General features: G+C 44.0%; 2 protein-coding genes across 5 annotated transcripts in view; both read right to left on the reverse strand.

Moving 5' to 3' along the window:
• Positions 1-309: 309 nt before the first annotated feature.
• The window catches only part of SGO1 (shugoshin 1), a 38661-nt gene continuing 13497 nt past the window's right edge, over positions 310-25473 (reverse strand). For 2 of the 4 annotated variants that reach the window (XM_068236128.1, XM_068236127.1), the window contains exons 5-10: positions 20112-20176; positions 15234-15379; positions 13180-13986; positions 10532-10708; positions 5270-5426; positions 2848-3284 (exon numbers count right to left, since the gene is read on the reverse strand). In XM_068236128.1, coding sequence (XP_068092229.1) covers positions 3143-3284; positions 5270-5426; positions 10532-10708; positions 13180-13986; positions 15234-15379; positions 20112-20176 — 1494 coding nt within the window. In that variant the 3' untranslated portion in view covers positions 2848-3142. Of the gene's footprint in view, positions 1398-2847; positions 3285-5269; positions 5427-10531; positions 10709-13179; positions 13987-15233; positions 15380-20111; positions 20177-25473 lie in introns of those variants that run through there. The other 2 variants (XM_068236129.1, XM_068236130.1) reach the window with 2 other exon arrangements.
• Positions 21632-23889, reverse strand: LOC137518376 (uncharacterized). The gene is made up of 2 exons (XM_068236131.1): positions 23540-23889; positions 21632-23185 (listed from the first exon to the last, which is right to left on the reverse strand). The coding sequence occupies exons 1-2, from the start codon at positions 23681-23683 to the stop codon at positions 22142-22144; spliced, it is 1188 nt and encodes a 395-aa protein (XP_068092232.1). The 5' UTR covers positions 23684-23889; the 3' UTR covers positions 21632-22141.

The following is a 25473-nucleotide window of genomic DNA, read 5'->3' on the forward strand; positions in this document are numbered from 1 at the left end:
CCTGGGGGCCGCAGGAGGCAAAGTCAGGATGAGGCTGGGCCGCATAAGGGATTTCACACAAAAAAAGTCCTCAAATGTCATTAACAGTTTTAATTATTTCTTCTGAACAAGTGTCCTACCTTGTAGTTCGCTTCAGTGCTCCCATTACAAGTAATCTGCAGTGTCCCCTCCGCAAAACGAGGGCCTCAAATCGCCTGGGGGGCAATCCGCCAGCATTTCCTGGAACGGGAAGAGCTTTCAGCTACAGCTCTGCCCCTCCTGACATTCGCCGCCTCTGCCCACCCCTCTCACCCTTCTTTCACAGAGAGGGGCAGGGAGAGGCGGCGATTGACGTCAGGAGGGGCAGAGCTACAGCTGGAAGCTCTGCCCCTCAGCGCAGTCGTGGATGTTTGCCCGGGGTATTTGGGGGCTCTGCAGCTCTCGTTTAGCGGCGGGGATGCGGCGGATTACTTGGGAGCACTAAAGCTAACTATAAGGTAAAAGAGTTTGCTTCTGTGTCTCTTTTGCTTTTGCCGACACAGGCCACAAAATATTGTACCGAGGGCCGCGAGTTTGAGACCCCTGCTTTAAAGGGACCCTGAGCAGTATTAAAAAAAAAAATTTTACCTGCGGCTTCCTTCAGCCCCCTGTAGTCTGTGAAGTCCCGCAGGCTGCTCCGGTAATTGGCGACTTCAGGTGAAGTCACACGTGCCCCGGATGAGAGAACACAGGATGCTTACAATAACTGGCTTAATGAGATATACACGATTTTGAGCAAATATGACCCCTGCCTGACATTTAAACTGAAAGCTTTTTCATAGTGCACTGCTGCAGAACAACTAATCAGTTAAAAGTATCCAAGTAGTCCAGCCCTAACTGACATGTCAGATCGCTAGAGGGAGACCAGAGAGATAGGGGAACACTGGTAACACACTTTACATTTCCAGACAATATGATCATGAACAACTGTCTCTCCCCAAAAGAAATAAGTGTGTACATGACTTTAGAGAGAAGTAGACAGAATGATTAACTGTTCCAAGAACATTACACTCATCTCTAAAGATGATATCTTATTAACATGATCCAGGAGGACACAGCCATGACATTAGCTTGTTGAACATAAAAATAAACCAACCACATTTATTGGTGTACAAAGCACAAAATGTTGACAATTTGCTTCCCCCATTCCCAGCTGCGTCTCCATGCATTGCAGGTGTTCTGCGCAGTATGGGGAAAATAGTTACTGCACATGCACAGAACGCTCCCAGCAATGGGAGTGTGATCAGGGTGCTCACGGCTCGGGGCCACGCCTGCGCAGTAGCCTCCTATTGGCTGCGGCCGGCCAGCTTCAGGGAGGTCGTCGCTGTTGGCTGGAGAGTTGCGGAAGGACGGCACGGGCACAGGATGACTGCAGAGAGCTGCAAGAAGCCCCAGGTAAGTTAGACTGCTTTTCTTATTTACTTAAATAACCCTTCAACACAATGACATGTTGCTGTATAACCCCCATTCAAGCACATAGAAAGTAAAAAAAAAATGTTTAATCAGTAAAGTCAGAGCTTCAGGAAAGTTTAACAAATAAAATACAAAAAAGGTATTTTTATGAGGCATGTCCTCACTGTTCCCAATTTCAAGTGCATTTTCTGAGAGATTACTAAAACATACAAAGGAGCTGCATGGAGGAGAAAAAACAAAAATCATTTACACTTAAATATTTACAAATGTTTGAAGATTTTATATATACTCAACTACAATCCTACTCTAAAATAAACCAAGATTCCCATTTCTAGCTGAGAAACCAGGTAAAACTAGATGACTCGGGTATAAGTCAAAAGCCCTTGTTTGTTATTTTCCCCACATGATTCTACCTCCTGGGGATATTGTTACTGGTCACCCTTACATAATAAAATGCTATAGTAAAATATCGGTAACATTTACCAATATTTTCATAATTTCTACTGTAAAAAAGTATATTGGTAAATGTTACCGATATTCTACTATTGGCTATTCACAGGTGCCCAAATTTCATGGTGCCTTTTTGCATACTGATATCTTACCCTTCTTCACTCTACCTGCTGGGACTCCAGTCTCCATTTAGCCGCTGCCCATATCATACAACATATAGCCTCTTGGTTATGTGATGGTAGGACCAGTTTAAGTAGCATGGGTGCCCCGGGGGAAAGGTAACTTGAGGACCACTATGCCACCCTGGCAAGTTAGTCACAGGAGTCCTTGAGCCAGTTGTCACCCCTACTGGTCACCACCCAGTGGGGGGGGGGGGGGGGGGGGTATCGGGGGATGGGGGTGTCTGCTCCCTGGTAGCCTCTGCCGGGACCCCCCTACTAGCTCACCTGTCCCGGTGGTTGCTCCATCTGTGCTCTTTCTTCAGCCCCGCTGCCCGCCTCTTCTGCATGCAGCGAATGTTATACGTTAATCTGTGCCGGGTCATGGAGAAGAGGCAGGCAGGGAATGAAGAGCACAGATGGAGCAGCAGCTAGGACAAGTGAGCTATTACATTTCAGCTGCACACCATGCAGCGGCCACGGGGATTCAGGAACAGTTGTGGGAAGACCACCTGGGGAGTCCAGTTGCACGGCGGCCCGGCAGCGGTTGGGGGCCCTGAGGCAATTGCCCCCTTTGCCTCAATGGCACTGACTGCCCTGTGTGATGCCATGACCACAACAAAGTTGAAAATTGAAGGATGCGGCAGTAAGCAATGCTTGAGTGACAAATGGAGTGAGAATACAAAGCCATATGGGACACTTCCCTCAAGCTCTGTTTATGAACTCTCAAGTGGGGAGGAACAGTGGCTACTGTGTTGAATAAAAGCTGAAATTTATTTTTATAATACATTTCAGGGGAAAATATTAGTTTATATTGGAGTAAAGTATATTTAATATAACGGCTTTGCAGAAATCTATTTACAGTGACTGCAGCAATTTATACGTAGAACAGTGTGTGCAAAAGCACTTATCAGATGCCACCAACAGAGCAGGTTTTGCTCACAAGGGTGAGGTAAGGAGAACCTCAGCAATGCGGTTTAGCTGTCTGTGTGAACAGTTGGTTGGAGAAACACTGCAAGTGAAAAAAAAAAAGACCAAGAGGCAAGATGGTCCTGTAGTATGTACAAGCATCATTCTCCGGAAGTCCGTTTGCATCTCACAAGTCATCTCCCACAGCCAACAAAGGCTTCATTGTATCTTGCTAATGATTTTCTATTCAGAGATTTTCTCTTCTGATCACATTTCTTGAAAATTGGAGAACTTAAAAATTCAGTATCAGTAAATGGATCACCTCTGCGAAGTTTTCTGAAATAAAAAAATAAATAAATAAATAAATAAAAAAAAACCAGGTCTCAGAAACACCTCATGTAAAAGAAAAAAGTTCAACCAAATAATGTATAGGAAATCGCCTCAATCACTGCTGTGCCCCTCTGAGTGATACACACCCTGTGTGGTACGCAATTGTTAAAAGTACAACAGGAGGAAATGGGCAGCGCTTGCAAATGGAGGCTGCACCGGAATTGACCAGCTGCATAGATGTGCAGAGCCCAAAACACGGGCAGATTACACAACTTGCATTCAAAACAGATGCAGCAAATAAGAGGACGTTAGCTTCCAGAAACAGTTTGTGTGCAGATTAATCAGTACTAGAGTCTTCCACTACGTTGATGTGCCCTCACAGAAGAGGCCTAACCACTAAAGGTGTACACACGTCTTATTTTTCCAAACGACCGGTCGTTCATACAAAACGCTGGTTTTGACGGATCCACTCGGTGGATCGGTCAAAACCAGTCTTATCAGCTGAACAATCGTTTGTACACTTGCCCAATTTGACGTCCAAACTACTGGTCTGAACAACAGGTTGTTTGGAAAAATCAGACGTGTGTATGTACGTTAACATTTAAAACAGTTTAAACCTGGGGCTGCAAGCCACAAATGGTCTACACATTTTCTAAAGAACAAAAAATTGGCAGTGCTCCTAATCAGGCTGCAACTGAAATGAAACAGACAGATGAAACCGACAGGTGAACACCCCCCCCCCCCCCCCCCCCAGCAAACATTGCTTTGTGCAAAGTGTCACACACTTGTTGTCATATGCCAATTTGGGTTTTGAAGCGACAAATTTGAAAATTTAGGGAGTGGCTTTGTTGAACCTTACTGCTTATATGCTTGTCTATTCACATTCATGGTTACCATTCTGTGCTGTTACCTTGACAAAGGGGACCCCCTCAGGGCCTGAAACGATTAGTTGGTTATGGAATAGATCGGTGTCTCGGATACTGAATAAATAAGGATTTGGTCACTACTGACTGTATCGCATCAGTTGCTCCTATTAGCCAAGTCTTCTCTATTCATGTGACAGGTTTAGGGACATGAGTTTTCAAATAAAATAAATTAGCTTTTCTCTGTGAAAGATAAAACAGCAGCCAAGGGCACCATAGGTGGGGAGTATTTGGTTTGCCCAGAAAAGCATTGCAGCATCCGGACTTTGTGTTTTGCCACTGCAAGGTACCAACCAACACGTGTTCAGGGATGGGCTCACAGGTAATCATCAGTCTGTAAGGACTCGAATTCGTAATTAAAATTAGCCTTAATTGCCGCAGCCGTAAGCGCACCATGGTGAGGCTTGCAACGCGTCCAATAGGACGCGTGCAAGCTATTTGGAGCACAGGCATGACGGCGGAATTGTGGGTAAATAACCCCTTATCTAGCCGCACAGCTGCTGCAATTAACTTTCATTTTAATTACAAATTAGAGACCTTACGGACCCGTGAGCCCATCCCTGCACGTGTTAAAAGATATGGAAAAAATGCTCAACTCAGGGACAGGACAGTGCTCGACCCAGAAAAGCCAATTCGATGAGCAGTAAACAAGAAGGTAGATGGATCCGCACAATGTCCAAAAAACTACAAAATCTTTATTGTGAACATATCCATATAAAAACACCGATACTCACAAAAGCACATTTGTATTATTAAGGACCACACTGGTCCGAAACATTTCAGCATTTTGTGAATATCTGATTTTATATGGATACGGCCACAATAAATATTTTGTAGTTTTTGGACATTATGCAGAACCATCTACCTTCTTGTTAACAAAAGATACATTTATATGGTAATTGAGGAAAACAGTCCGTTATCAGGCATAGTATGAACCCAGCATCCTTTGGCACCCCATCTAGACAACAGTAACCCAATGTGTGTACAAGGCTAAACTCCTAACTAGCTATATGTAAAGTCTAATGCAAGCAGTATCAATACAGAGATACAAAAAATAATTTCACTCACTTGGTGAGACTTGGCTCCGCGTAGTTCACAACTCCTGTACACCTCCTTTTCCTTATATAGGAACTGGAGCGCTTTTTGCCATCTGCATTGGAAAAGGACGACATCAAATTGGTGACATCAGAAAGGCTAATTCTTGGTATTGCACCTTCATGCTCATCTGAAAGATACAAAAGTAATGCTGAATTACTGGGATAACTATTGCAAAATGTAACAAAATAAAATAAAGTAAAATCAGCCTAAAATCCCTGTCCTTGTAAAATAAAGAGCAAAAAACAAAAAACAAAAAAAAAAACCCTTTAAAAATAAAACATTTTTATGTGTCACTGGCAGGCAATTTGAACCACTTATTAGAGCACAGGGCTGTGGAGTCGGGTGTTGGAGCAATTTTGGGCACCTGGAGTCAGAGTTTGTGGTTTCATAAACTGAGAGTCTGAGTCGGGATTCGGATGATGTTTGTACCGAATACACAGCCCTGGTAAGTATTAGACTGATGGTGGCCATACATGGTACAATTTTTTTCATCCAATCTTACCATTTCTATGTAATATAAGGGAACTGCCTAAATTATCCTTTCAATATATTCACTTAATTAACCCTTATACTACATAGAAATGGTAAGATTAGATGAAAAAAATTGTACCATGTATGGCCACCTTTATACTACATACACACTTGAGATAAAAGTCTTTGGAAAAGGCTAGATCACAGACCAATTTTACCCCCTTCCATGTAGTATGAGAGCCATACTTTACACACAGTCTATTCTATGGAGCTGCACTCCCCATCAGATAAAACCTTTGCAGGATGCTGCACACAAAGATGCCCGTACACATTCAAAAGATCATTATCTGCAAAAGATCTGTTCCTGCAAAAGATCCATTCCTGCAAAATGCATTCATAGTCTATGATATCTGCAGATCCTCATACACACTTGGTTTAACAGACAATCATTTGCAGATCATATCCACCAGGATGGATTTTCAGATCTGCAGATGATTGCCAGATATGCAGATGAAGTCTGTTAAACAGGGTGTGTATGAGGATCTGCAGATTTTAGACTATGAATTTGCAGGAACAGATCTTTTGCAGATAATGATCTTTTGAATGTGTACGGGCGTCTTTGTGTGCAGCATCTTGCAAAGATTTTATCTGATGGGGAGTGCAGCTCCATAGAATAGAGTGTGTAGAGTATGGCTCTCATACTACATGGAAGGGGGTAAAATTGGTCTGTGATCTTGCCTTTTCCAAAGACTTATCTCAAGTGTGTATGTAGCATAAGGAGTCGGAGTCAAGGAGTCATTTTGGGTACCTGGAGTCGGAATTTTCATAAACTGAGGAGTTGGATGATTTTTGTGACGACTCCACAGCCCTGTTAGAGCAGTTATAAAATGATTTGCTAATGTGGTTATAAACAGGGCTGTGGCGTTTTAGTTGAGAGCAATTTTTGAGTACCTGGAGCTGGAGGTCAGTGGAGTCGGAGTATTTTTGTACCCACTCCATAGCCATGCAAGGGGCTGTGGAGTAGGAGTCGAGGAGTTGTAGCAATTTTGGGTACCTGGAGTCTGAGTCGGTTGTTTCATAAACTGAGGAGTCGGATGATTTTTTACCAACTCCACAGCCCTTGTTATAAAATGACTTGGTCATGGCCAAAACATTATAAATGATAGTTTTAGCGCCACAGGTCTGTGCACAACTATAGTTGCAATCTCCCTGAAACCACTACAGTTCTGTGTTTTTTTACTCATGTTTGACTGCCTGTCTCATGAGAGGCTGCACATTTGATGTTGACAAGTAATAGTAGGTTGGCTTTACATTAATGCCAGCAAGTCGATCCCTTTAAATGGCTACAAAAAGTACAATAACTCAAATCAACAAACTCAACAGATTAAAAACCTCAACTTACAAATGTGCAGGACAGTTGGTACAAAGTCATTTGTGAGATCAAGAAGCCACTAAGTAAGACTTCTCCAGTGAAGCTTAAAGGACAACTGAAGGACAGTGGGATATGGAGGCTGCCATATTAATGTCCGCTTAAGCAATATCAGTTACCTGGCTATCCTGCGGATCCTCTGCCTCTAATAATTTTAGCCATAGACCCTGAACAAGCATGCAGCAGATAAGGTGTTTGACAAGATTAGCTGCATGCTTGTTTCAGGTGTTATTTAGACACTGCTGCAACCAAATAGATCAGCAGGACTCCCTGGCAACTGGTATTGTTTAAAGGATATCCGAGGGGACATGATAAGAAAGACATATGTATGTACAGTGCCTAGCACACATAACTATGCTGTGTTCATTTTTTTCTTACTCTGACTGAGAAAACACTTTCCTAGCAGAAAATGGCTTCTGAAAGCAGGAAAAAGATTAAAAAAAAATTCAATAGTTCATAGATTTTAGCTCTGGCATACTTCCATGAATGTGCCATTGAGGAAAAACAATAAAACAGTAAGAACTTAAACTATATTTAAATATAAAATAAAACTGGAATATCTTAAAAAGTCTTTTTTAGGAGGAGGATAGATACCGTAATTGTTTATTTCATTTGCTTATTTTCACCTTGCGTGTCCATTAAAAGGAAATAAATATGGCAGCCTCCATCTGCTTCTCACCTTGGGTTCCTTTTAAGACAGAGCCTGACACCTGGTACACATCATGCAATTTCCAGTCAGACCAGGCAAGGTCAGCATCTGCAAAGGAGGGGATCGGCGGACACCGGAGCTGCAGCAAGGGACATGTCGGCTGTCAGGGGCTGGAGGAAGCCCAAGGTAATTAAAGCTAATTTTAATACTTAATCCCTGATGTTTCATTTAAGAATAGCTAATGTGCAGGGAATCCGCTCGGCGGATCAGTCAAAAACAGTCTTATCAGTCTGCTGACAGCGTGTACCCATGTGCAACTGTCGGCAGAACGACCGCACTGCGGGAGGGTCTGACGGACTCGTCGTTTGAAAAAGTATGGCGTGTGTACTTGCCTTAAAGGATACCACAACTGAAATGTGACATAATGAGATAGACATGTGTATGTACAGTGCCTAGCACACAAATAACTATGCTGTGTTCCTTTTTTTCTTTCTCTGCCTGAAAGAGGTAAATATCAGGTATGTAAGTGGCTGACTCAGTCCTGACTCAGACAGGAAGTGACTACAGTGTGACCCTCAATGATAAGAATTTCCCCCTTTTTTATCTCTTTCTTGCTCTCAGAAGCCATTTTCTTCTAGGAAAGTGTTTTATACTTGGAATTTCTTATCAGTGAAGGTCACACTGTAGTCACTTCCTGTCTGAGTCAGGACTGAGTCAGCCACTTACATACCTGATATTTACCTCTTTCAGGCAGAGAAAGAAAAAAAGGAACACAGCATAGTTATTTGTGTGCTAGGCACTGTACATACCCATGTCTATCTCATTATGCCACATGTCAGTTGTGGTATCCTTTAAAGAGAATCTGTATTGTTAAAATCGCACAAAAGTTAACATACCAGTGCGTTAGGGGACATCTCCTATTACGCTCTGTCACAATTTCGCCGCTCCCCGCCGCATTAAAAGTGGTTAAAAACAGTTTTAAAAAGTTTGTTTGTAAACAAACAAAATGGCCACCAAAACAGGAAGTAGGTTGATGTACACATAGAAAATACATCCATACACAAGCAGGCTGTATACAGCCTTCCTTTTTAATCTCAAAAGATCATTTGTGTGTTTCTTTCCCCCTGCAGCTATCTTCCACTGAAGTGTCAGGCTGTTTCTTCCTGCAGAGTGCAGACAGCTCTGCCTGTATGTAATTCTTCAGTATGTGAAAGCCCAGCCAGCTCAGAGGAGGAATTATCCAGCTTGTAAAAGATAATAGAGCAGAGAGAAGCTGCACTAATCTAAATAACACACAGGCAGTGTGCAGAGAGGGGCCTGGAGGGGGGAGATGCATCACAGAACCACAACACTGAAGAACTTGGCAGCCTTCCAGACACAGGCTGACAAGTCTGACAAGAGAGAGATAAGTTGATTTATTACAGAGATGGTGATAGTAGAACGTGCTGCAGTAAGCCAGAGCACATTAGAATAGATTTTGGAACTTGTAGGATGGAAGAAAACCGGATGAAATTTTTGTTACGGAGTCTCTTTAAGGAGGAAGAGGAAGGTTGAGGGGATAATTGCAGCACTTGGAGGGTTTGTTCCAGAGGGTCAAGTAGTGAGGTTGACTTACAGTCGAGCATATACAGCAGGGCTGCCCAATACGTCGATCGCGATCTACCGGTAGATCGCGACCACCTTCTTGGTAAATCGCGGCCTCTTGGCTGCGTCTCTTTAAATTTTGCGGCCAGCAGCATGTTTAGCTGCCGGCCAATAAGAATGCAGGGGAGAAGAGTCAGAAGACGCGGCGAGCAGAGAGGGAGGAGAGAGGCGGCGCGGCCGCTACGTCATGGCTGGGGGTGGCGCCGGGCAGCCTGCAACGTGCGTGCTTGTAACATGCCCGGCGCCGCCCCCAGCCATGACGTAGCGGCTGCGCCGCCCCTCTCCTCGCCGCGTCTTGCCGTCTTCTCCCCGGCATTCTTATTGGTGAGGGGCCTGCCTGCCGGACGTTCCAAGAGTCCAGAGGACCCTGGCTAACCTACGCTGCAGGTACCTATACCTGGCTAAGCTACACTGGGGACCCCTATACCTGGCTAACCTACACTGGGGACCCCTATACCTGGCTAAGCTTACACTGGGGGCCCCTATACCTGGCTAACCTACACTGGGGGCCCCTATACCTGGCTAACCTACACTGGGGGCCCCTATACCTGGCTAACCTACACTGGGGGCCCCTATACCTGGCTAACCTACACTGGGGACCCATATGCCAGGCTAACCTACACTGGGGACCCATATGCCTGGCTAACCTACACTGGGGGCCCATATGCCTGGCTAACCTACACTGGGGGCCCATATGCCTGGCTAACCTACACTGGGGGCCCATATACCTGGCTAACCTACACTGGGGGCCCATATACCTGGCTAACCTACACTGGGGGCCCATATACCTGGCTAACCTATACTGAGTGCCCATATACCAGGCTAACCTATACTGAGGGGACGTAACCTATGCTGCAGGCACATACACCTGGCTAACCTACGCCGGAGGGGGGGCGCGTTCTGAGCATTTGGGTCGTTGGTAGATCTCCTGGCCTCGGCAAATTTAAAAGTAGCTCGCGAGCCGAAAAAGTGTGGGCACCCCTGATATACAGTATAACAGTAACAATTGCAACAGTAGTAAATAAGACTTGCATATTACTTTTGTCGGTAGGGAAGACAGGGTTGTCTTGATCAACAGGAATGTCTACAGCTTGATCAAGTGCTTCATTCTGAGCAGATTTTGATGAGGAATTCTTGCTTCTTTCATCAGGTTCTTTCACTCCACTGCCTGCTGCAATTTTGCTACTTGTCTGATTTTTCTTTCCTTTACCCACATCTATAAAAGATGAAACAAATGTTTGCAGTCTCTTTTACAATATAATAAACATTGGTTGATCATTATGTAATTTTAAACTTGCAGAACATCAAAATATAGTTTACATTTTTGTGCAAATAATATTTCCAAAACCGAGCAATAAAGGGTATCTGAAGCGAAAAACTTATGAAATAAATGATTACTATGTGTAGTATAGCTAAGAAATAGAACATTGGTAGCACAGATATGAGTCTCATTGTTTCCAGTACAGGAAGAGTTAAACTTCAGTTATCTATGCTTCTCTGGACTCCTCTCTGACCAAGCTTGGTCGGCTACAGTGCTGTTTTCTGAAGCACTTCTCAACCTCTCACTGTTTCTTGTTTAAGGTTTTACTGCAGGAAACTGCAGGAAAGTCCAAAGGGTCATTAGCTCTGCTCTGTTTCATAGTTTAAAATACAGAGTGTAGTTTGTAAACTGCAAACATTAGGGAATGAAGAAATGTTATAAAAATAAAGCTATTTAACTGAAAATAAAATTAGGAGACTTTTCTTTGTCCTATTAATTATCCGTACTACACATACAATTCATTCATTTTTTTTCGCTTCAGTGACACTTTAAAATCATAACTGTGCTGTAAAAGTTATTTAAACTTAAACATTGTATGTGATACAAATATAATTATTCTTTTATAATGTATCTTACTTTACATTCCAAAATTTGTTATCCCCATCCTCCCCCAACTGTGAAAAATAGGCATAGAAATGTGGAGCAAAGACTCTTGGGATAAGGAATCTTGGGAACTGTGCATGCAAGTTAACCATGCCCCTCTCGCTGCTGCCACCGCTGCAATTCTGTCCCGTATCTCCCTATCAGCCTACGGACGAGAAGGGCCAGCTCTCTGTGGCAACAGGACGCCTCTCGCCACCGCTGTATTTCAATACATGCAGCCCCACTGTGACAGGAGACGGAAGTTCAAAGCCATGAGGAGGAAAGGTGCCCCGTTGCCACGGAGAGCCGCACATTCTTGTGTGCAGGCACAACTTACAGAGGATGTGCAGAGGAGGCTCACAGGAGGAAGCAGGGCTAGCATCTAACATCACTACCAGGGGCGTAACTAGACTTAATAGGCCCCTCCTGCAAAAATGATAGCATGGCGCCCCCTTGGTCCCCGAACCCCATGCGGGTCACATGATCAGGAGCTGGCAAATGGCAGCAGAGAGTTTTCTGCTGTGAAGCAGTGTCTGGAAGCAGAAAAAAATACACACTCACATGGTTTTTGTGAGCAAACAGGGAGGTTTTATGCTAACTGGCTGCACTTGCGGAGAGGGAGTAAGAGGAGCCCCCAAAGCCTCTAGGCCCCCCTGCGATAGCATGATCACTACCCTGTTTCTTAGCTGAACATGGCAACACCTTAGGCGGAGGCTGAACGGGGGAACTGAATGCAGCAGCATGACAAGAGTTACTGTACACTGCTGTGTCATGTCACCAATGAAAACTTTTTTTTTATTTAATACAAAATATTTTTGGGGAATACTATTTTTTTGTGCGAAGATCACTTTTGATACAATATAATATAATCCAAATGCTTTTCTTGCCCACAAAAGTGAGTTAGAGAAGAGTTTTACTGTTATTGGAGAGCATCATTTTAGTGGCTACTCTCACTTAGGTGCTGCATCAGGTTGACTTCAAAAATGGACAGCAAAATCTTCCATATTCCCCTTACTTCAAGTTTCCTATTACAGTATACTCTGGCGTATAAGACTACTTTTTAACCCTTGACAATCATCTGAAAAGTCAGGGGTCGTCTTATACACCGGGTGTCATTGGTGCCGGGTGATAAGCCCTATCCTGTTACCGCCTCTCAGATCTCGCTGCTGAGGACTGTAGTGAAGCGGTGCAGGCGTACATGTGTGAGAGGCAGAGGAGGTAAAGAGGATGCAAGGGTGGGCCAGACTGGTGGAAGAGGCGTGTTTTATGGGCACATCACAATCTATTCTTCCATACTGCTCTGATAAACAGGTAGAGCTGACCAATCCACTTAGTGAGAGGGAGAGTTGACCAATCCAATTAGTCAATTATCTATATACTGTTATATACTGGGTACCACATACAGTATAGCACCAGTATCTGTTCATACATAGCCACAGTCTATGGTGTTTTTTTAATTTTTATTTGGTGTGCGTTAGAAGAGGGGGTAGTCTTATACGGCAAGTATATCCCAAACTATATTTTAACTGGAAAAGTTGGGGGGGGGGGGCGTCACTTCTGCTATATCACAGGTGTCAAACTCCAGGCCTGGAGGGCCAAATCCATGCCAGTGTTTAGGATGGACTGAGAAAGAGAGGAATGTGTTCTAACTGATGGACCACACCTTTCCTGATTCAGACCCATCAATTTGAGCGGTGTCAAAAGTGTGATCGAAGGGCCGATTTGACATCCCTGTGCTATTTGGAAAAGGAGTAAACTGGTACCAGGAAAGCCAGAAGACAAACCTTGTTTAGCGTGATCACTAATGTTTTCTTTCTTCTCAGCCAACTGTGGCTTGTTTCTTTTCGATCTAGGTCTTGAAGGAAGAGAGGTTTGATTCTGCCCACTGCTTGGACGTCTTGATTTTTCCTTATAGGGGACATATAAACTGTCATCTAGGTCTTCTTCACTGCTGCTTTCTTTACCATCTTTCTCTGGTTCTATATTGTTTTCCGCATTACTGCTCTGCTTGTTCTGGCGGAAAGGAGTGACATGTATGCTCTCTTCTAAGGCAAAGTCATATGCGCCACCTGAATTTAGAGAACTGTTCATTTTGTCCTTTGAAACAGCTGGCTTGCTTCCACCCCTCTCCCTGCTTTTGGATCTAGCCCTCGTTTTTGGCTTTTCCCATGGCTTTTTCAGTTGGACTGTATTGCCTCCATCTGCTTTGCCCCTTTTAACTCTGTCTCTTCCTGGCCGTGACTCACTTTTGCCTTTAGGAATTGGCTTTGGTTTGGGCTCAGGTGTTGAACTTAGCAGTTCTGATAATTCTGTAAATGGAGCAATTTCATCTTTTGTAGGACTCTGGTCAAGGCAAGTATCCATTATGTCATCATTGCTGACCTTATCCAAGCATATTTCCACAGGCGCGGTGGTGGCCGGTTCAGGGAAGGGGTCCTGTTCTACCAGAATCTCGTCCACAGGGGACTCCTCTATGCATATATTTAAATTGGAAGGCCGCCGCCTCATGGACACATTTTTAAACAAATTTGAGTCGGGTGCAGATTCACTGTCAGAGTTCTCATCAGACTGGTGTAAGCTGGATCTCCTTCCTGACAGTGACAAAAGAAAAACACAAACTATTATTCTGAAATAGATTTTCATACCCAATGTAAACGGAACAAAAGCAAATACGTTACTCTTCAAAATGTCAAGTCTTACTAACAAGAATCAATGGTATAAAATGGAGGAGTTCAGTGTGAAACCGCAGTGATATATAGATTTATGGAAAATGAAAGGGATGAAGAGGAGATCAGAAGCAATGGAAGGCACAGAGACTACAAAATGCGGTAAACTGATTTGGCTGCCAATTAGAATTTTTAATAGAAGATCGTACTCCAGGAAAGTACGATTTGCTATTAGTACGATACTTCAGGTTAGATACTTGCCTAAGTAGCGGGGAAGGCTCTGGATACCATACAGCAGGGCTTCTCAACCTGTCCTCAATTACCACCAACAGTGCATGTTTTACAGAAAACCACAAGCAATGCACTGTTGGTGGCACGAGGAAACTGTTGGGAAGCCCTGCCATAGAGCATTCCTGGTCCCCGATCTCTCACGTCGCTCCTGCGTCAGCCCCCGTTGAAGTTATTCGGCCTGCTAGGTCAAACAGCCCTTTGATATTCCTTTGGAACTACTCGTGTCCCATAGTAGTCCTGAAGACAAGCACGTCCGTACTGCACTCATCTTCAGAACTACTGTGGAAAAAGGTTGCCTGAGGAGTGGTCAAGACCTAGCAGGTCTAATAAGGTCAATCTGGGAATAGTGCAGGAACTACAGAGAATTCCCTCTGCTTAGGTTTGTATCAAACCTGAAGTGAGTTTTTTCACTTAGTTTGCTGTATGTCATGCTGGGTACACACTATGAGATTTTATGGTTGATTTACTGTCAGATCGATTTTCAACATGTCCAAGTTGCTTTCTGATCGATTTCCGAGCATTTTCCGATCAATTTCTGTTAACCTTAATAGGAAATCGATCGGAAAGCAAATTGGACATGTTGGAAATAATCTGACAGTAAATCGACCATAAAATCTCGGTGTGTACCCAGAATCAGTCTCATACGTTTATTTTCAAGTTGACGTTTGGTTTAATGGAAGTTCTGAACATTCCCTCACGGCAAAAAACGAAAAAAAAAAAAAATGAATATAGCATCGTTAATTGCTTTGTAGGAATGTCTCTGCCTCTATATGTGGTACATTTACAAAACATGTTTAATTCACATAATATGTTGCTTGTCTGTGTATTAGAAGAAATAAAACACTTATTGACTTGTTATTGGCATGTTTTCTCATTCTGACCTCTTGATAACCTCTTTACAGCAGGCCCATTTTTAGAAGACTCTGAAACCACTTCCTTCGAATTTCTCTTCTCAGCAGCTGCATTGCTCACCATATCATTGCCAATTTGTCTCCTTGTATCTGAAGCAAGATCACATGACTCTACCCTATGAAAAGGCAAAACAAAATTTACATGAAACTTTACCAGACCTGAAGTCTTCATTGAAGATTATACTTCTGACCACATTTTAAAATGTGTTTAAAAATGGTGTTGATTTGCAAGCCATTTAAAGGGATACTTAAAACATCTGAAAAAAAGTTTCCACTTTTCCAGCCCCCTGCAGCCATCCTGTGTCCGCGCTGGTCCTCTACGATCCTCCTTTCTCCCGATGCAGCTTCGTTTTCTTTTGCCGATTTGGAGTTAGCGAAAACGAAACTAAGCTGCAGTGGGAGAAAGGAGGATCGTAGAGGACCAGCGTGGGCACCGGATGGCTGCAGGGGCTGGTAGAAGCCCCAGGTAAGTGAAACTTTTTTCAGATGGCTTAAGTATCCCTTTAAAGAGCACATAGGTTGTAATAAAGGATGACAAATGTATAGTGCTTTCAAACAGTGCTCTCCCCAGAAATTTTTACCAGCCGGTTGGCATGAAAAAGTAGTCGGGTGGCATAAAAAAGTAGCCAGGTGGGGCGAGATGAGATAATGCAGGGCCAGTGCTACTCTGCACAACTCTTACAGCAAAGAACGAGGTGAGCTATGACAGCCGGGTGTTCGCCAAAGCTAGCCGGGTGGAGCACTCGGCTAAAAGAGCATGGGGAGAACACTGTTAAAGGTCTACTAGAATCAGCACAGGTGCCAGTGGCAATAACACACCCACTCGCGTGAAAGTCAAGCTCTGTGGCCACCTGCACTGCCATTGCAACTTGCACAATTACCAGGCAATCTGAGTAGTTAGTTTATATCTATGTCTTATTGTGCTGCACGCTCAACACTAAAACAGAAAGTTTCTGGGGAGGTTGGGGAACGAAAGAGGGAACTGCCTACTTCAGATCCCTTTGTTGTTAAAAAAAATATCAATGTTATTTTTCTGCCACATACATTTTGATATTTTCCGAAGGGCAACTTGATGGGGCTTCCAACGCTATGCTTAGCCGTGGCCACCTATACCACAGAACATGTAATGTATGAATTTAAACATTCTTGGGTAATGCACTCCGTATGTTACTGATAAATACTTCTCACAATACAGTAAACCTCTGACTATAGTAAAATCATTTCCCAGGTCCTAAACATGCACCTGTATAAATATACAATGCACGACCAATCCTGACATGGTAAACTATTGAGATAGTAAATTGCTTGGCCAGGTCCCTTGGAGTTTACTATACAAGAATTCCTCTATATATACATACACACAGGTATTCCAAACAAGGTGGGGATGTAGGTTTGTTCTTAACACGAATATGTCCTTAAAGGACTTACGAGCCCAAATAGGTAAAAAAAAAAAAAAAAAAAAAAAGGAGAAGTACCTTAATCACTTTTAAATGCACGGAGGACGCCATCCGTGCCCTGTGTGCAGTTCCACCGGGTCCCCGCAGTGTGATAGCCCCCTGTGCCGCTCCCGACCCCACGGACGGGGTTGGGCTCCCCTTCCTCTCCTAAGATGGCCACCGGAGTTGGCCACGGCTGAACAGTCCGCATACACGTTAGTGCGGCTGCGCAGTTCTAGGGCCTCCCCCCCACCCCCCCTCCTGTCCCCTCAGTGTACTGTGGCAAAACGTCATTTTACCAGTTTAACCGCCTAACAACGTTTCCACGCAGATTGTGAGCAGCGTGGCAGCCCCAGGACCACTCCACGCCAATTGGTGTGAATGGCTGAGGGCTGAGATTGCAGAGGATTGCGCTCAGTCATCAGCCTCCCAGCGGCGTTCGCCGCTAGGGACTGTTAGACGGCAAAACCGCCATCTAATACCACTGTACAGCGCAGCAATCTAAGGCAGCACTGTACTGGGGACAGCCATGTGACACGGCTGTCCCCCTGGGAGGCAGCAAAGTGGTCCGCTGTCATAAGATGAAGCCTATGACAGCCGATCACACTGATTGGCTGGCAGGGGGGGGGGGGGGGGAGGGAGGATTAAAAAAAACAAAAACAAATAAGGAAAAATTAAAAAGAAAATATAAAAAAAACAAAAAAATAAAAACACAAACAAACAAGGCAGGAGGGATCAGACCCCACCAACATAAAGCTCTGTTGGTGGGCAGAATATGGTGGAGTAAATCACTTGTGTGCCGATTTGTTTGGCCCTGCAGCGAGACCTTAAAGCTCCAGTGGCCTATTTTGTAAAAAATGGCCTGGTCACTGGGGGTGCGGGGTTGGGGGTTTAGGACCATGATCCTCAAAGTTAATAACCATTTTTTCTTAAGATTTTAAGGTCAACAAGGTCCTTTAAAGAGAACCAGAAATGAAGCACCCTCATGTATTTTACCTTATAAATCAGTGGGAACATGACAGTAAACTGCTCTTTGTTTCATTGTTCTCTGTTTAATTTGCCTGTTATCACCTCTGATAAGAAGCTCGACTGAGCAGTCAGACTGGCTTTGCTACAGAATGATTATAGCTAAGACTGTGTTCTTTGGTGTCTTTTCAAGTCCAAGCCTGCCCCCTGCTGGCTCTGCTCAGGAATAATTATAGCTGAGTCATAGCAAAGCCAGATTCAATGCTCAGTCCGGGATTCTTATCTCAGCTGATAACAGACACTTTTAGCAGTGAGGATGAAAGAGAAAGCCTGGTAAGTGTTTTCTCTAATGTTTTCACTGATTTCCATGGTAAAATACATGAGGGTGCTTCGTCTCTGGTTCACTTTAACCTCCTTGCCGGTTTTCCCGACCTGAGCTCGGGGTAGAAAAAATAAGCTATTAGCGGTGATCCCGAGCTCAGGTCGGGGTAGGCATTGCAGAGCTGTACCTGCAGTTGTGGAGTCCCGCGCGCGTTCTCACTGCGCAGCGGGACTCCAGGCTCTCTCCCCGGCAGTGTGGGGTCTTTCCCTGGCCGCCGGGATCCCCCATGTCCCCGCTATTCTTCCGGGGACCCGGCAGCCAGTTGGAGCAGCGCAGCCGTGGTGGTGGCAGCAGAGCGGTGGTGGCAGCGTGACGTCATCGGGGGCGGGGCTAACATTGAAAACGAACTTCTCTATATTAGAGAAATATAGAGAAGTTCGTTTATTTGTATATTAGCGCCATCTTGTTGGCAAAGAGAAAACTGCAGCCCAGGAGCCCAGGAAGGTAATTTTTTTTTAATTTTGCTGCAGATCTCCCTGCCAGAATGATTTTTTTCAGGTTTTAGGGTCTGAAAGAGTGAAAAAAAATTGCACCGCTTTTAGACCCTAAAATCTGGAAAGAATCAGACCGCCAAGGAGGTTAAAGAGAATCTGTACTGTAAAATTCTTACAATAAAAAGCATACCATTCTATTCATTATGTTCTCTTTGGCCCCTCTGTGCTGTTTCTGCCACTCCCTGCTGCAATCCTGGCTTGTAATTGCCAGTTTTAGGTAGTGTTTACAAACAAAAGACATGGCTGCTAACCAGAGTGTGATAGGCTGAGAGGAGCTCAGTCTGTGACTCACACAGAGCCTGCAGGGGGCCTGGAGAGGGTGAGTATAACTTCTATCCTATCAAGCAGTGCAGAACATTCCAGCCTGAGCCTGACAAAGCCATAAAAGGAAAGAAGATTAGATCATAGAACAGAGATAATACAGCCACTGTGCAACTAGGAAAGGCTGCAGTAAGACAGACCACGTATAGGAACTTATAGGATAGAAGAAATAAGGCTGAAAATGTTGTTACAGAGTCGCAAAACACACACACACACACACACACACACACACACACACACACACACACACACACACACACACACACACACACACACACACACACACACACACTTTCCCACAGAATCAAAATTTCACATTTTCAGGCCTTTCATATAAGTCGGGGACAGCCTGTATACACACATTTATATTTGAAATTACGCAATAAATATATATAATAAACTTAGGTATAGTAAACTACCTCTCCAGGTCCCAGCCAATCTCCATAATAAGTCTACGGAAGCAACACCTGGTATTGTAAACATGGATATAATAAATTTCTGTTATAGTAAACTTTTTTTTGTCCCCTATGTGACACCATCTCTGCATATAGTAAAAAGTGGGCAGTGCATATGTCAGTGTGAAACCCAGGGTCTGCTGCGCTCTTCAGGCTAGTTGCGAGTTGATGTCTGATAACAGTTGTAAGACAAGAAGAATAGCACCGGCGCTGGATATACAGTAGTGTACAAATAAGCAGCCTGGGGAAAATGACGAATAGTGTGTACGTAAACAAAAAAGAGGATGCAGCGTTACCACTTCTACTTTGCAACCACCGATAAATGTATGGTCACAGTCCTCCCACAGAATTGCACGCACTCCCAGGTATCTCTTCCCTTGTTAGTAATGGTGTTTCTAGTAGTATGTGGAGTGCAGTACAGGCTACTTTCACTTGTAATACAGATCAGAGCAGACCTACTCACTGCAAATCTAAGGAGAGTGGAAGGGAGAGTGCTAAGTCCCGCCCACAGAGGTATCAGAGCCAATTGCATTACAGATGCGACTGGCTTATGCTTGGCTGCATTTTGGAGAAGCTTCATCATGGGCTCAAGTGTGAGCAGGACACATGCTGCAAGTCCCACCCACAGAAGTATCGGAGCAATTCACAGGAAGCAGGTGGGCCCTGGATACTGTACCAGCAATTCGTCCAACTGGCTATGCAGCCCTATGGTATACTCAAACTTGAGTTGAGAGAAAGTAAGAGTGCGTGTGTGAGTGTGTGTGTGTATATCACTCAAACAAAAAACAACTCACAAGTTGCTGCCCATCCCAGACGGAGTTGCAAGTTTTTCCTCTACAGCAGGAGTATCGGTTGAAGGCTGAAAAAAAGAAGGCAATACATTTATGTAAACACTAAGGGCTCGTTTCCACTATAGCGAATCCGCATGCAGGCACTGCATGCAGATTCGCATAGTCAATGTAAGTGGATGGGGCTGTTTCCACTTGTGCGGCTGCGGGAGCGTTTTTCGGTGCGGCAGAAATCTGCACGGCAGAGCCGTCAGATTTCGCGAGCGGGAGGAATGCGGGCGAATCGCCGCTAATGCATTTAATAGGGAAATCGCATGCGGCTTTGTCATGCGGATTTCCCCGCGATTTCGCATGGTTTGCTATGGAGCTTTACTCAGGCAGTGACATGGTTAAATTCGCCTGGCTCCTTGCCATGCGAAATCGCATGCGAAATCGCGGCTAAATCCGCATGCGGAAACGCAGCCGCATGCGATTTCTTCTGCGGTGGAATCCAGGCGATTTCGCACCGCAACAGTGGAAACGAGCCCTTACACTTACCAATTTTTGTAGCACCTTACAGAGTACTGAACAGCTCATATTATGCACTATGGCCCCAATTTACTAAGCATGGAGGCTGATTTTGATTAAGCAAACTAGATTATTTTGAAAATTGTATCATCTAAATGATGTACCTGAAAGACAACTTTACTTACGGTAACGTCTTTTCCAGTAGTCAGAAGGACAGCACCCCTGGATGAGACCTGTCTCCCTCCCCACCGTGGACAGGAACTGCAAAATAAAAGATTTGCATAACAGATAGGCAGCAGTATAAGTAAGAGTAACCTACCCTAAAGCCTCAGTTAATACAATAGATGACACGGACCATAACCCATTACTTACATGATAGTTACTCCACCCAAGAAAGGGCGGGTTGCAGGGGTGCTGTCCTTCTGACTACTGGAAAAGACGTTACCGTAAGTAAAGTTGTCTTTCCCAGAACGTCATTGGACAGCACCCCTGGATGAGACGATATACAAGATATTAGTCTTAGGGAGGGACCACTGCCTGCAACACCTTCCTTCCAAAAGAAAGGTCTGTTCCCGCCGATACATTCAGGCGATAGTGTTTTACAAAGGTATTCTGATTCGACCAGGTAGCAGCTCTGCAGATCTGATCTATAGAAGCCCCTGCCCTCTCTGCCCAGGAAGTTGATATTCCTCTTGTGGAATGTGCTCTGATGGGACATTTCAACTGTTTCCCCTGCGTCTGATATGCTGAAGTAATTGTCTGCTTTATCCATCGTGCCAATGTTGCCTTTGAAGCCTTGTTTCCTCTAAATTTTCCGGCAAATAGAGTAAACATAGTCTCTGTTTTCCTCCAGTGAGTTGTTCTATTCAGGTAATGTAACAGGCATCTCCTGACATCTAGACAATGCAATTTCTTCTCCTTATCATTGGTAGGATTCTCACAGAAGGAAGGTAAGAAAATTTCCTGATTCCTGTGGAAAGAAGAGACTACCTTTGGTAGAAAAGCCGCATCAGGGCGAAGCGTAATTCTATCTTCCGAGATGATACAGTAAGGTTCTTTAATTGATAATGACTGAAGCTCACTTATTCTTCTAGCTGACGTAATTGCCAATAGGAAGGCTGTCTTTAAAGTGAGGAATTTGTCTGAAATTTCCGTTAAAGGTTCAAAAGGGGACTCACATAACCCCTGTAATACAGTATTTAAGTCCCAAGCAGGAACTCTGCTTCTTATTATAGGTTTTAGTCTTTTTAAGGCTTGAAAAAAACGTATCACTAAATCTTCCTGAGCAAGACGTTTTTCTAGATAAACACTGATGGCGGACACCTGAACCTTAAGTGTACTTATACTTAGGCCTTTCTTATATCCGCATTGCAGGAATTCCAAAACTGATGTAAGCGAATCCCTGTCACAAGATCTTTCTAAACACCACTCACTAAATACCCTCCAGGCTTTTTGATATATTGTACGCGTAACTTTCTTCCTACTCTGTATCAAAGTCTCTGATAGGCCATCTGAGAACCCTTTTGCTTTCAGCATGCCCCATTCAAGTTCCAAGCTGAAAGGTGTAGTCTTGCCAGATCCGGATGCTGGACTGGACCCTGCGATATTAGGTGTGGAAGAAGAGGAAAAACAATTGGATCTGAAACTGCTAATTTTTTCAGATATGTGAACCATGGCCTCTTCGGCCAAAGTGGAGCTATTAGGATTACTCGGGCCTGATCCTGGACAATCTTCTTTATCACTCTTGATAAAAGTGGTATTGGCGGAAAGGCATACATCCTTGCAATCCCCCAATCCACCGTAAAGGCGTCCAACTTCCATGGGAGATCCTTTGGAAACAGAGCACAGAACTGATGACACTTTGCATTTCCCCTTCTTGCAAAAAGGTCTACTTCGGGATATCCCCACTGTAATGCCACCTGGTGGAATATCTCCTGATCCAGAGACCACTCGTTCGGATCCAGTTTTTTTCTGCTTAGGTAATCTGCCACCTGGTTCGATGTACCCTTCAAGTGTATTGCTGTTAGAGATCTGAGATTCTTTTCTGCCCAAAAAAGGATTCTCGCTGTCGTTTCCCATAAGCTTTGACTCCTCGTGCCTCCCTGCCTGTTTAAGAAGGCTACCACACTCCTGTTGTCTGTCTCTATTTTGACATGGCAGTCTGTGATCTGATGGTTGAAATGACACAATGCTTGCCATACTGCTTCCAGTTCTCTGCTGTTTGAAGATTGTGACCTCTCTGCAACACTCCATTTCCCCTGAGCTGGTTGAGAGTTGAAGTGGGCTCCCCAACCCCACAAGCTGGCATCGGTTGTAATTGTAACTTGTTGTGGATAATTCCACAGACGACCTGGGGAAAGGTGTACTGCTTTCTGCCACCACAGAAGAGAGGCCTTTATATTCTGTGGAATGATGAGCTTTTTGTCTAGAGACGCTAGAGACCTGTTCCATGACCTTAGAATCCACGACTGGAGAAATCTTGAGTGGAACTGGCCCCATTGTACTGCCGGGAAGGAGGAAGTCAGAATGCCTAGCACTGCCATAGCTTTCCTTAAAGATATGCTCCTTGATTTCTGAAAAGACAAAACATTATTAAAAATAGTATTGATCTTCCTATCAGGTAAAAACAATCTTTCTTCTCTGGTGGAAATACAGAAACCCAGGAATTCTAGTCACTGAGAAGGGTTTAGGGAAGATTTATTCCAATTAATTATCCACCCTAGGTCCTGGAGAAGGCATATAGTTTTAGAAAGCTGAGAACTAACAGAGCTGGCGGAAGCACCCCATAATAGGAAATCGTCTAGGTAACCAACAATATTAACCCCCTCTAACCTAAGAAGGGCTAAAATTTCAGCTGTAACCTTAGTAAATAACCATGGAGCTGAAGATAATCCAAAAGGTAAAGCAATAAATTGAAAGTGTCTTACCTTCCCTTCCATCCACACGGCAAACCTCAGATACTGTTGAGAAGAGAGGTGGATTGGTAGATGTAGGTAAGCATCCTTTAAGTCTATGGTTGCTAAATAATCGTTGCTCTGTAAGAGATGAATCACAGATCGAATGTTGTCCATTCTGAACTTTCTGTATTTTACAATTAGATTCAGAGTCTTTAGATTTAGAATAAATCGATAATCCCCCTGAGGTTTTTTTACCAGAAAGACTGGGGAGTAAAACCCCTGTTCCCTTTGAACTCTTGGAACCTCTCGTATTACTCTTTTTTGAAGGAGTGACCTCACTTCTGCTTGGAGTGCAATTCTTATGGATTGATTTCTTGGGCAAGGAGTTAGGACAAAGTTGTGAGGGGGGGGGTTGAGAGAATTCTATTCTGTAACCTTCTAGCACGATATTTAGTAGCCACTGGTTCTGAAGAAGTTGTTGCCATTTTTCGAAAAAATGTGACACTCTCCCCCCCACCGGAATGATGGCGTCATTGTTTGTCTGTCTTTTTGGCACTAGTGGTGCCAAAACGCGGTTTTTGTTGTCTATAAGGGGCCCATCTCTTATTTCTGGAAGACTTGTTTTCCGGCTCATTTTTTGAGGGGGCCCGAAATGGCCGTCTATTCTGAAATGGCCGCTTACTAGGAAAAATTTTCTTACTGTCTGCTGTACGATCTAGAGTGTCATCCAATCTAGACCCAAACAAAAGCTTTCCTTCACAAGGGATACCACAAAGTTTAGATTTGGACGAGATATCTCCGTTCCAGGTCTTAACCCATACACCCCTTCTAGCAGAGTTAACTAACGCTGTGGTCCTAGCAGTCAGCTTTACGGTATCATCCGATGCATCAACCATATAATTAGATGCATTCATAATTTTTGGGAAGTCCCCGAGCATTTCTTCTCTAGAGGCTCCATTAGCGATTTTAAATTGTAAGTCTGAAAGCCATGTTTTTAAGGATCTACTAACTGCTGTAGATGCTATTGCTGGTTTGAAGGTTAATGAGGAAGATTCCCAGGCTCGCCTCAAAACGTTATCCATCTTTTTATCTATCGGGTCTTTAAGATTCCCGAAATCCTCAAACAATAAGTCAGATCTTCTAGACACCCTAGAAAAAGATGGATCCAGCTTTGGCGGAGGACCCCAGCATTCCTGGTCTTCAGGAGAAAAGGGATAACGCCTGGATAAGGACTTAGGCCAAAAGGCCCGCTTCTCAGGATTATCCCATTCCTTCTTAATCATAGTTTTTAAAGTAGAATGGACCGGAATATAATGTGACTGGGGGTCCGCCAAACCTTCATACATCTGATCCAGGGGAGTTAATGGTTTCTGTTCAGATTTTATGCCCATAATTTCATGCATGGAGAACAGAAGGTCCTTCATTAAGTCAGGGGAAAAGGCAAACTTCTGAGGCCTATCTGTACCCTCTATTCCTTCCCCTTCAGGTATCTCCTCTAATTCAGAAATTTCTCCTTCTGAAAGTTCTGAACCTTCTGCATCACTATCTCTATTACCGCTTGCCCCTGCCGGCTCTGTATGCGGAGTTGGGACTAGAGGAGGTGCAGCATTGATATTGGGCACAATAGGAAGCATACTGCTGGGGCCAGGCATATCCGCAGAGCTAGGAGATGTGGTTTGAGCCGAAATAGCAGAATCCTTAATTTCCTTAATGGCAGTAGACATTTCTGCCCTCATCCAGCCCATCAGATCCTTAAATATAACCGGGGATTCATCCTTTACTAGCTTATTAGTACAGTCCTGACAAAGCTTCTTTGAAGATGAGGATGAAAAACGACTAAAACAAATGGCACATTTCTTCCCAGATTTGCTAGACCCACTGGATCCATGACTAGATTGCCCAGTAGCTGCTTTATCCGTTTTGTCATGTTTTTCATGTTTTTCAGGCTATAAAAAACAAATAGA

This window comes from Hyperolius riggenbachi, chromosome 5 (assembly GCF_040937935.1).
Source record: "Hyperolius riggenbachi isolate aHypRig1 chromosome 5, aHypRig1.pri, whole genome shotgun sequence".
Classification (NCBI taxonomy): Eukaryota; Metazoa; Chordata; class Amphibia; order Anura; family Hyperoliidae; genus Hyperolius; species Hyperolius riggenbachi.

Coding starts and splice junctions, on each gene's coding strand:
- LOC137518376 (XM_068236131.1), bottom strand. CDS start 23,683: ATGGACAACATTCGATCTGTGATTCATCTCTTACAGAGCAACGATTAT. Junction 23,186..23,539: donor CCGTGTGGATGGAAGGGAAG/GTAAGACACTTT, acceptor TTGTCTTTTCAG/AAATCAAGGAGCATATCTTT.